Below are 12,276 nucleotides of genomic sequence, written 5' to 3' on the forward strand. Positions count from 1 at the left end.
ATCACTGTGAAAAACAGTACGGAGGTTTCTCAGAAATTAAAAACAGAATCATCACTGATCTGGTAATTCCACTACTGAGTATTTACCCAAAGAATACAAAAACACCAATTCGAAAAGATATATGCAGCATTATTTACAATAGCCAAATTACAGAAGCAGCATTAACTGTCCATCAATAAATAAATGGATAAAGATGTGGTGTATATATACACAACAGAATAGTATTCAGCCATTAAAAAAAAAAAAGGCCTGCCATTTGCAACACTATGGATGGACCTAGAGAAAATAACGTTAAGTGAAATCAGTCAGAGAAAGACAAATATCATATGATTTCACTCATATATGAAATTTAAGAAACAAAACCAAGAAAAAAGAGACAAACCAAAAACCAGATTCATAACCATAGAGAACAAATGATGGTTACCAGACGGTAGGTGGGTAGGGGAATGGGTTAAACAGGTGATGGGGATTAAGGAGAGCACTTGTCATAGGCACCTGCTAATGTATATGGAATTGCTGAATCACTGCATTGCAAAGCTGAAACTAATATAACACAGTATATTAACTATACTGAAATTAAAATAAAAATATAATTTAAAAACAAAGTGTTTAATAAATGTTTGTGAAACCTCCCCCCACTGCCAAAAAAAAAACAAACAGAAATTATCTTTCAAAACAAATTCTAATACTGATATCCCAAGGCTTAAATTGATGGAATAAGGTATTTAACTTTACATATCGCAAATATGCACCAGAACCTTAGTATTACGTTGTTTTAGTTCATGTAGTTAATTTCTTCCTGTTAAATGACTCCACATACACAGAATGTGTTCAAAATACTTTTATGGTATTCAAAATTAACTTACCATGCTGATTGACTACTACCAAGTTTCTGTAGATCATTGTATATATTTTCCTTGTAGGGAGGAAAAGAAAAGATGTACATTTTAAAATAAAAATGTACTACACTGGACTTGACCAGACTTTTAAATACATATTAGTATGAACTATATTGTACACAAACTAAATTTTAAATCACTGTATTCAAACTATATCACTGGCAAGCTTCTAGGTCCTAAAAAGCATCATGATAATTAGCTGCACAATGATTATATACAGTTACTCTTACTAATTATGAAGGTCTCTCCAGCTGAAAAGACTTAGTATCTCCATTTCCTGAAATGTGCCTTATTTGGACTTTACCAAAAGACCCAAGGGAATGGGTGTGAATGCAGATACATGTATTTTCAAACAGAAAATACATGCAGAAAATACATGCAGATACATGTATTTTCAAATAGAAAGTTTTTAGCCCTGTGCTTAAAGCTTAGAAGTAGACTGCCTAAAAAGGCAGTGGGTCACACAAAACCCACTATAGGGGAACTTGATTTTGACTTCTCTTAACCATGGACCAATCACCTAATGGATTTTCTTTCCTGATCTTAAAATCTATTAAAAGATGAAGCTTCCTTCATTCATTTAATAAATACAGACTGAAAAGCTACTATGAACCACTGTTCTAGAAGTGGGAAAAAAAGGAATAAAATTGTTTCAGGTGAAAAGTATTCATCCCATTTATTAAGATATACATGCATGCTAAGGCTCCACACAGACCGTACTAAACCAAATGGGAAAAGGAATTCCAAATGTAAGGCAAGAAAGACTGCAAAAAGTCTTCAGTTCCCAGTAGAGTAATTTTAGAGATGTTATCTGGGTTAAATTCAGCTGATTAAGTGCTATAAAGCTATATGACAAAATCTCCAGAATAAGGCTCAAACTTAAGCCTTTACCACAGTGTGGTCTAAAGATTATCTGTGACAGTAACTGCAATAATAACATTCTTTAACACAGTAACTGTGACTAACATTTATTTATTTTTATTTTTATTTATTTATTTATTTATTTATTTTTACATTTATTTTTAAAGATTTTATTTATTTACTTGTCCGAGAGTGCGCAAGTGCACACAAGCTGGGTGGGGGGAGCATAGCAGCAGGCAGAGGGAGAACCAGGCTCCCCGATGAGCAAGGAGCCTGATGCGGGACCAATCCCAGGACCCTGGGATCAAGACCTGAGCCAAAGGCAGATGCTTAACCAACAATGAGCCACCCAGGCATCCCAATTTCTTTTTTTTTAAGATTTTATTTATTTATGGAGTGCCTGGGTGGCTCAGTGGGTTAAGCCTCTGCCTTCGGCTCAGGTCATGATCTCAGGGTCCTGGGATCAAGCCCCACATCGGGCTCTCTGCTCAGCTGGAAGCCTGCTTTCTCCTCTCTGCCTGCCTCTCTGCCTACTTGTGATCTCTGTCAAGTGAATATATAAAACCTTAAAAAACAAAGATTTTATTTATTTATATGAGAGAGAGCATGCAGGAGCCGGGGGAGCGGGAGAGTGAGAAACACGCTCCCCGCTGAGCAGGGAGCCTGACTAAGGGCTCAATCCCAGGACCCTGAGATCATGACCTGAGCCAAAGTGAGACACTTAACTGAGTCGCCTAGATGCCCCTGAAACTAATATTTAAATGATTTCTATGTGTCAAACACACACATTGTCTCTCTATAACCTCGACATGAGGTATTTGTATTATGTCTATAAGTAGGGTAAACTGAGGCTTAGAGAGGGTATCAATTTACCTAGTCACACAGCTAGTAAATGAGAGCTAGGTCTCAAACCTGGGTTTATAAGATTCCACAACTGAGGTTCTAAAGCAATATGCTATATTACTAAATTAAATTTCAGCATCTTTTATATATACAGCAACAATTTTTCTCTGACAAAAGGCAGTGAAGATGGAGGTAAACTGAAATGTTTGCCCAGCTGGCTTTTTACAATGCACTAAGCTGAAGAATTTACCTGTGCTCTTTCACAGAGAAGCTTGGCACTCCAAACAAATCCCCTAGAAGATCATTGGAACAATACACAATATGCTGTTGCTTCTCATCATATAATCGTTTAGTCATAATATACTGGCCAAGATAAAATATAACCTGAAATAGAAATAGGATTTCTGAGCATTAAAGAAAATTAAATGTTAGTTTCAAATACATTCAATATCTCATTTATCTAAAGATGGTTAAACAACCTGCAACCAGACTCATAACTGTCTGAAGTAACAACCATTCTTGTACTCTTAAAAAAGCTCTTAACTCTTCTCCTTTTAATTTGATGGGAGTAGACACTGTTTCTCCAACTCACTTAAATAAAGTGTGTGTGTATGATAGATTTAACTCTGCCCAGATACCTAGGTAATACATACTAGGAAGAAGGGAAAAGGCAGCAAAATGCAAAACCAGTGAGAGCAATAAAAAGCTGCAAAATCAAAACATCAACTAAAATAGAGCAGTGACCCGGAGTCATTTAGCAAATAGTAAACAGTCCCAAACAGCATACATCTCAACAGCCTCTGAGGTCATCACAGATGAGGACCACAGGAAAGTGACCAATTATATCTACACAACAGTTTGGAAGAATTCTGTGAATAAAATAAACTCTTGAAGATATCGATATAATCTATGCAATAATAATCAAAATAGTAACCCTGAATCATGCCTATCCAGTTAAATTCTGTATGCTCCACTAAGACAAAGAAGTGATACATCTTAAGACATCCACATACAAACCTATTAACCACCTAAATATGCAGGAATTTTTTTTTTACAGTTTAGATGTACTTTTACAAGTACTGTTTCATTCTTCTGGTATTTCATAGAATTGTTTTCACTGTATTAGAAATAAGGAAATGGGACCGGGTCTTCTGACTACTAGTCCAGTTTTTTTTCTACTATCCCATACTATCTGTCATCACTCTTCCATATGCCCCAGAACAAAGATCCTGCAACTGAAAACTCAGACAATAAATATATATATATATATATATATATATATATATATATAAAACTATTAGATGGTTTTCCATAAGCATTCTACACCTTTATAATGGCCCAATCAATTTTCTCCTTTCTACTACTAAATGCATGCCTTTTGTTTCCTTAACCAATTAATTACGTGATGATAATGAGGTCAAACCCAAGTCATCAGCCCTAAATGCATCCAACCTTGAAAATATCCTTAATCTCGATACCTGCAAGCTCCCCTACCGTCTGTAGATTTAACTGGTTAAGCAGGCCTCAAACTTAAAGGAATATTCCCTGGTGACTATGGATTGAAGATAAGTTGTTAAGTGGGCAAGGAAGAAGAGAACCTACACACCTACCAAACATCCCATAAGGAAGTTCACAAAAAGTGTGGCTGAAAAGGAAAATGACCTGACCCACTATCCTGATGTAGGTAAGTTACTTCAGTGTTTTAAGCAATCTGGGCCCCATAAACTAAGTGGGAGAGATGGGGGAAAGGCACATTTCATTCACAATGAAATTTTGCCTAAGATGGCCCAATCTCTCACTGAAAATCATGCTTCTGTGCACAAATTTAAAGCTAGAGAACATTACATTGAAATGTATCCATCAAATAGAACATATGTTCATGAATCAGCTCACCTCTATCCCAGAAAGATCAGTATACTGTACTCATGTATCTCTAGTGCAGAAGTTCTTAACCTGGGATCCATGGATGCCCAAGAAGTCCTCGGATAGAATTCAAGGGGTCCATTAATTTGGATGGAAAAAAAAATTTCTATCTATATTTTCACTAACTTTTAACTGAAATTTAGCTTTTCCTATTATGAATATAGGCAACAAACCACAAAGTATTAGTAATACCTGTGATTTCTGTCACCAATACAAATCACAAGTGTTTTCACATCATACTATGCTTGTTGTAAACATCTGAAAATACTAACTATACTCCTCACTACTTTGAAATTACATTTATTACATCTGCTACTAAATCTTTTTATTTAATGTGTTAATTAAAAAAACACACTCAAAAGAGCACATATATCATAAAATTGTCTACTGTTTTGATAACTCTTTTGCATAATTTGTTTCCTTTGTAATCCTATACATTTTGGTTCATGCATTTAGAAACGGGATTCTGAGAAGACTCTACCAGTCTGCCAAGTGTGTCCACAGCACAAAAATGCTAAGAACCCCTACAGAGCCTCCCTCTGTCTCACAGTTCCTAGTGAGAAATGATATTCAAGTATAATTAGAATTTCAGCTTCAAATTATAGTCCAAATGACAATACTTCGTATTACTGCTTACTAAAAAATCCCTCAATATAGCCAATTTCTCCCCATGACTACATGTTATTAGCAAGATATCAGTTATCTTGTTAACTCTTAATTTAGCTTACCTCTTTCATAGTATAAGTGTCTTTTTGTGCACCAACAGACTTTAACAACTTCAAAAGCAAAGGCTTTGGTCTAACCTACAAAGAACAAAAAGCTGCTATTATACTTTCAAAATTATTCCGCAACTGTAAGCCCCACAGCAAGCATTTCCATGAAGACTTTTAGTAAAGGCAGGAGTTATATTTAACAATCTCACAAGGTTAGAACTCAAAAACTAAGTCATAATGTTTTCACTAAATGTAACAGTCTATAGAAACTGAGTATCATAGACTGTCAAGGCAATTTGGAAAAAAAATGCTGAGATTTCATTACTATGCAAATAATCACAGAATCCTCAAGTATCATTAGTTGCAATCAAACACAGTATCCATGCCAAGGCAGTGAAAATTAATTCTTTTTCCTCCAGCCATTTCTATTATCTGCTTACTACCTTATAAACTTAACTATAAATGGAATACTCCAATGAGATTACCATAAACTAAACTGCAAAATCCAAGAGAAAAGGGTAAGTCTTCAGGGTAGATCTATTTCCCAATCTTTTCTTTCCACACATCAGGCTCCTGAAAGCTGGAGGACTTAAATAACTAACAAGGATAATTAAGAGCAGATCTGAGGCTGCAACTCACAACCCTCAACTACAAACCAGCATTTTCTTCCTACCACATCATGCTGTCTCTTAGTGGGTCTACTTTACAAATATCTACTGACAAACACTTATTGAACTTTTACCATGCACCAGACAGTGCTAGGTATGGTGGGGGCGGGGTGGGGGAGATGATAAATACAACAGGAGTTGTATTCAAGGAACCTACCAACTAGATCAAGGGTCAATTTTTTTCTATAAAGAGCAAAATAGTAAGTTTTAAGCTTTTCCTGCCAGATGGTCTAACTCAGAAGTACAGATATGTAAACCAAAGGCCATGGCTATATTTCAATAAAACTGTATTTACAAAAATAGGTGGAAGGCCAAATACGGCCCACAGGCTATAGTGTGCCTGACCCTGATCTAGAGGTTTCGCAAGTGGTATTGAGAAAGTAACTGTCAAGGAGGCGGGAATATAAGATACTCTTTCTCCCCGTTGCTGCATCAAAATCTTTAAAGCTCAAGTGTCTTTATAGCTTGCCACCTCCACACAGACTGGTGCCTTTGTACCTCTCTTCAAGATACTCGTGTCCTTTGCCTAACTTTGAAATCTAACAGCATCTCGGTTTAAATCTCAAAACCAGATTTAAGAAAACTGTCTATTTCCTACTAATCAACAGACTATTATTTAATAACCAAAAAACTGGGCACCTGGGTGGCTCAGTCATCTGCCTTCAGCTCAGGTCATGATCCCGGGGTCCTGAGATCGAGTCCCAATCCAGCTCCCTGCTCAGAGTGAAGACTGCTTCTCCCTCTCCCTCAGTACCCTTCTCCTGCTCACGCTCACTTTTTCTCTCCCTCTCTCTCAAACAAATAAAATCTTTAAAAATAATAATAATAACCAAAAATCTTAAAATACATAGTAAGTGCGGTATTCAATCATTTAAGTGTTCTGATCACACCTTTTTGTGGGTATCCTTACACATACACTTTACTTTCAGGCTGCTTAAAGAATGAACTCTCTCGAGAGATAAAAAATTACTTTTTTTCCCCTCTTAAAATTTTACGTATGTTATATTAAGTTCAAACTTCACAGAACAACTCAAAGTAAAAATCTGCAATGGAAAGCCATCAGTTTTTTATTAAGACCTAAAAGACATGCAGTAAGAAAACCATAAAAGAAAATACCATTCTTAATCTTACATTTAACAACAAAAAGATATATTCCAGATGAAGATCTAGATGTGAAAATTAAAAATACTACCAGAAAATATAGGACTATAGCTGTATAATCCTGGGATGGGAGACTTCTTCCAAAGCTTGATATGAAACGCAAAAAGCAACAAGTCAATAAATTTGACTTCATAAAAACATTCTCAATAGGAAAAACACAACAAAATTAAATGCAACCTTTTTAAATGATAAAAGTTACATATATTTGGGTGCCTGGGTGGCTCAGTTGGTTAAGCGAATGCCTTCAGCTCAGGTCATGATCCTGGAGTCCCAGGATCGAGTACTGCATCAGGCTCCCTGCTCAGTGGGGAATCATCTTCTCCCTCTGATCCTCCCCTCTCTCATGCTCTCTCTCTCATTCTCTCTCTCTCAAAAAAATAAAATCTTTAAAAATAAAATAAAAGAAGTCTGGATATGAATTTCTTTAAAAAAAAAAAAAGGTTACATATATTTGAAACACACAGAACTACTACAAATTAAGAAAAACACAATAAACCTAAAGGAAATGTGGACGGACAAGACCAAGCAAATCCCAGAAGAAATAAATGATTTAACAAATAATATGCCCAATCTCAAGAGAGATCAGGGAAATACAAATATAAACAATGATATAGAATCTTTTACCACATAAACAGCAAAATAATAATAAAAATTGATAATATTAAAAAATTGATAATATTCAGTGTTGGCAGTGGTGTAAACTTTCACAATCTTTTGTTAGCAAGTTATGAATAGCAATCAAATATATGCATAATTTAGGACCCAGGAGTTTACTTCTGTATACAAAATCTTACAGGAGTAACATAACATAGGATACACATACAAAGCAGGACTATTTGTAATACTCAAAAACTAAAGGTAATTTTTAAAAAACCTATCTGAAAAAACCTATAGCAGAGGCATAAATTTTTAGAAAGGTACACTAATGCTTTGAAACACTAGGGAGCCATTAAACAGAATTCTATAGATTCATTGACATGGATGGAATTTGCACCACACCTGTCTTAACAAAACAAGACAATAACAGATTAAAATTTGCCCTTATATAGAGACACAGGAAAAATCTAAAAGGAGACATGGTAAAAAAAAAAAACAAACCTAGAATTTTCAAAAGCTTTCACTTTTTACATTTCTGTAATGCCTAAAATCTTTACAAGCATGAATTGCTTTTATGACTTTTAGACATCTAAAAAGTTAAATGCTGACAAGTCAAAATAGAAAAAAAAATCAGTCAGTAACAAACATAACTTCAGCATCCATACTTAATGGAACTCAATTTTAAATCCAGCGTGATAAAGGACTAAGAAAATAAATACTGATTCTTACAGTCAGCTTTTACATTTGTCCCTGGCATAAATGGCAGAATTTAAGCTGTGTACATACAGTTTCACTTAGAGAACAATACTGTAAATGGGGTCTATGGAATTTAGTAGATCACCTCATAAAATATTCTTAAAAGTTACCCTTGAGACAAAAATACCAACCAGGGTTTCTTGTTCCGAAGCTGGAATCTGTGAGGTGCTTACAGCACCATCAGTAGACACAGACATGTTGGTATTGCACATTTGCCTACAAGTGGGAAAAAGAAACACACAAGATAAAAACTTGAAATAATGAAACGTCTATGGAAAAAACCAGAGTCATACAGAAAGGATATAAATAATGCCCTTAAGTACTGCATTTCTTAAAACTAAAGCCAGTAGTAGTAGCAAGCGGGTCCTTACCTGGATCAGTGTAGAGTAAGTGCTCTACGTCGCTGACCCCGGGTACCTATCTGTAATCGCCGGTGAACACAGCTGGGAAAAAGCATGGTTTAAATAGCCCCAGCTGGAGACAAGTCAGGGCTTAGCTCCCTTCACTGCGTCTTAGGAACGTGTCCGAACTTGACCAGCCCAAAGGGAAAAGCTGAGTCAACTTGCCCACAGAACTGGCCCAAACTCGCCCCGACACGGCGCCCGGTTCACACAGGCTACAGAACAGGCACCTGTCATTATCCGGACCGGGAGCCGGGAGACTGCAGACCACAGCGCAGCACACCCCTCGCCCACGTGACCTTTACTCCGACCACCCGCGGAGCCCCCCGGGCCCCCGCCCACCCAACTCCGGGGCCCGAAACCCCGCCCTCCTCCCCGGCGGCCACAACCTCGCGTCCTACCAACAAAAACCTCCCCCAAAACCCACGTGCCCCGCGCCCCCCACCACCACCAAATGCACAAAGGCTGGATAGAGGCTGCAGGATAGAGGCTGCAAACGATAACGCGCAGGGTGACCCAAGTCACAAAACCAACCCAGAACTGCTCACGCGCTTCCCGTCCGGTACCTGCTCTTCACCAAGCGGGGTTGTCCGCGCCTGGAGTAGGGGGGAGCGGAGACCCTCGAGACTCCCAAGTTCCCTTCACTGGGCGCGCAGAAGCCCGACGCCCTGGGCCTCAGCGACCATTCCACTCGCGGGGCCCAGGCCACCGGGGCGCTCCCACGCACCAGGTCCAGAGAAGAAGGCTCCTGGCGGCGAAAGCGGCAGGACCTCACTCAGGGGAGTCAGGGCTGCCCCCTAGGCTGCGGCTCTTGCTCAATTTTCCTTCCAGCCACACAGGGCCACGGAGGCCCCAGAAGGAGCCGAGCCAGCCGAGGTACGCCCGATGCGCGCCCCCTACTGCCCGAAGGGAGCGCGCCGGAAGCCGCGGCTCATCCGGGCGTTTGCGCGCGCGCGCGCGCCTAGCCACAACCACGTCGGCCAATGGGGGGAGGGGGCTGGGCCGGCCGCCTCCGCGAAGGGGCGGCCCGGGAGCGCGAAGCGCGCTCAGCTTCAGGATGGGAGGGGCGATGGGGTCCCCGCGCTACAGCCCGGCGTCGGCCGCCAGTGCTGCTAGGGTGGGGTTCGGCCCAGCCCGCGGCGCCTCGTTTGGCGCGCGACCCTAGGGACTTCTTCAGCCGTTGTGCTATTTCTGTCTGTCATGTGTTTACAACTCCCGGCCGCGGTGGAAACGGCAGGCACCGGGCATATTTAAGTGCCGCTACCAGAAACGAAACCAAAATTAACAGCTGTGCGATATATTAAGCCCACACCGCCAGCTACTGGAGTTGTATACAAATGAGTTATTTCAAGACTTCTTTTTAAAAAGTATGATTAAAACTACTACAATATAGACTTGTAACACGATGCATACAAATGTTCTAGTTGGAGAAAGAGAAGACTTGTGGCTCCGGTGATGGGTGAGGGAGGGGGAGACAAAGAACAGCGGTTACTTTACATTTTATGCTTTTAGAATCTTTGGGTTTGTTTAGATAACATTCGTTGTCATTAAGAATATATATTTATATATCAGGGAATCTACTGAAAGACTCGCCTTGCCCCTTTGGCACATAGACGTGGCAATTTAAAAACATGGATAAGGATGTAAGAATCAGATGGCTCAACCCAAAAGCATTGTAAAAAGTCATTGTAAAAACAACAAGAAACAAAACAAGATTCTTTGGCCAGGAAGCAATTAATTCCTTTTTTATAGGGACTTTTTTTTAATAAAGTTATAACTTTCCCTTCTCCCACTCCCTAGCCTATAGAAAGGAATCTCTCTTAAACATACTGGTTACTCTGCTGATTTAATTGTCAACATTATTATCTTCAGGGATTTGGTTTGGCTTTAAAATTAAAAAATCTCATCTTTATCAAATACAGTGAGGCTTCTAGTTGTGAAACTGTGCTTGACACGGGATAAAAGAAAATCTCAAGAGATGGAGAAAATACAAGAGAAGAACAGAAATGAGAAGAAGTGACAGGATTTAAGGTGTTTTGGAGAGAGGTGGATGAGGCAAGGATTCTATCTTTCAAGGAACTGGTTTTAAAAACTTACCATGTGTAACAAGCACTACCCAAGGCCACAGGTAGTGAACAAGATAGTCATACCCCCAGCTGTCACAGAACCTACCCAACTGACTGAATTTCCACCCAAAGTGAATGAGGATACCACTGACAAAAAGTCTGGAGGAAATGAAAAGTTGGCTGGTTGTTGGGTTTTGAATGATGCACCACAGAACAAAGAGTTCACTGGTAGAAAACGTGGAACTGAAGCCCAGGCTAGAGATGGAGCTTTTGAGGGGATGACTGGCTCAACATGTAAAAAATGGTAAGTTCTTCAAAGAAAACATTAGACTGGGATAAGGCAACAGGGGTAGAAACAGCAAGGAAGGAGAGGAATGACCAGAAAGCCACCCAACACAGGCCATATAATGGTGTCGCAGAAATGGTGTCCCAAAATGGTAAGTCAAGTAATGATATCAAATACTGCAGGAGTCAAAGAAATGAGGAATGGGAAATCACACTGAATCTTCTAACTTGAAAATCTGTTCCTATTGTTTGTGACTTTACCATTAAGAAAAAAAAAAAAAATGCAAGGGTGCCTGGGTGGCTCAGTAGGTTGAGCAACTTACTCTTGGTTTGGGCTTGGGTCATGAACTTGGGTCAGGGGAGGGAGCCCTGAGTTGCGCTCCACACTCTTGGGGGAGTCTGCTTGAGATTTTCTCCTTCTCCCTCTGCCCCTCCCCACCGACTCACGCTTTTCTCTCTCTCTCTTTCAAATAAATAAATCTTTTTAAAAAAATACAGACCAGCTGCTGCTTTGTCCCTGCATTCCACTATTATCCTATGTCATTCCTTTTTTTTTTAAGTCTTTTTTTTATAAGATTTTATTTATTTATTTGACAGACAGAGATCACAAGTAGGCAGAGAGGCAGGCAGAGAGAGAGTGGGAAGCAGGTTCCCCGCTGAACAGAGAGCCCGATGTGGGGCTCGATGTGGGGCTCGATGTGGGGCTCGATCCCAGGACTCTGGGATCATGACCTGAGCCGAAGGCAGAGGCTTTAACCCACTGAGCCACCCAGGCGCCCCTATCCTATGTCATTCTGCCCTTATACTTACTCCAGGCTTTTCTGGGAGCAGACTTGTGCTTAATTTTTAGTAGCATTGCTCTTGATACCCTCCTTTGTTCCAAGAGATGGAGACACTTTGAGCATCTTAATATTCTTTGGAACCTAAACTTTGCAAGCACATTCATGATAGACTTTTGTCCTGGTCCCAGACCACTTCATACTGGCATTTATTAACGATAACTGATTAGTCTTTAAAGAATGAGGAAAAATAAACAAGATTTACCTCAGAAATAGTGTGCAGAGTGTTTAGAATGCTGAAAGCTTAATAATTAATATTTACTT

The 12,276-nt window shown here is 39.4% G+C and overlaps 1 protein-coding gene across 6 annotated transcripts in view; it reads right to left on the reverse strand.

Moving 5' to 3' along the window:
- The window catches only part of MDM2 (MDM2 proto-oncogene), a 29,796-nt gene extending 19,751 nt beyond the window's left edge, over window positions 1–10,045 (reverse strand). Inside the window, exons 1-7 of one of the 6 annotated variants that reach the window (XM_080810570.1) lie at window positions 9,389–9,738; window positions 8,793–8,864; window positions 8,553–8,637; window positions 7,039–7,154; window positions 5,255–5,329; window positions 2,854–2,987; window positions 867–916 (exon numbers count right to left, since the gene is read on the reverse strand). In XM_080810570.1, coding sequence (XP_080666696.1) covers window positions 867–916; window positions 2,854–2,987; window positions 5,255–5,263 — 193 coding nt within the window. In that variant the 5' untranslated portion in view covers window positions 5,264–5,329; window positions 7,039–7,154; window positions 8,553–8,637; window positions 8,793–8,864; window positions 9,389–9,738. Of the gene's footprint in view, window positions 1–866; window positions 917–2,853; window positions 2,988–5,254; window positions 5,330–7,038; window positions 7,155–8,552; window positions 8,650–8,792; window positions 8,865–9,388 lie in introns of those variants that run through there. The other 5 variants (XM_080810569.1, XM_080810568.1, XM_080810567.1 and 2 more) reach the window with 5 other exon arrangements.
- Window positions 10,046–12,276: the final 2,231 nt, after the last annotated feature.

Source organism: Martes martes, assembly GCF_963455335.1.
Source record: "Martes martes genome assembly, chromosome: 8".
Taxonomy (NCBI): domain Eukaryota; kingdom Metazoa; phylum Chordata; class Mammalia; order Carnivora; family Mustelidae; genus Martes; species Martes martes.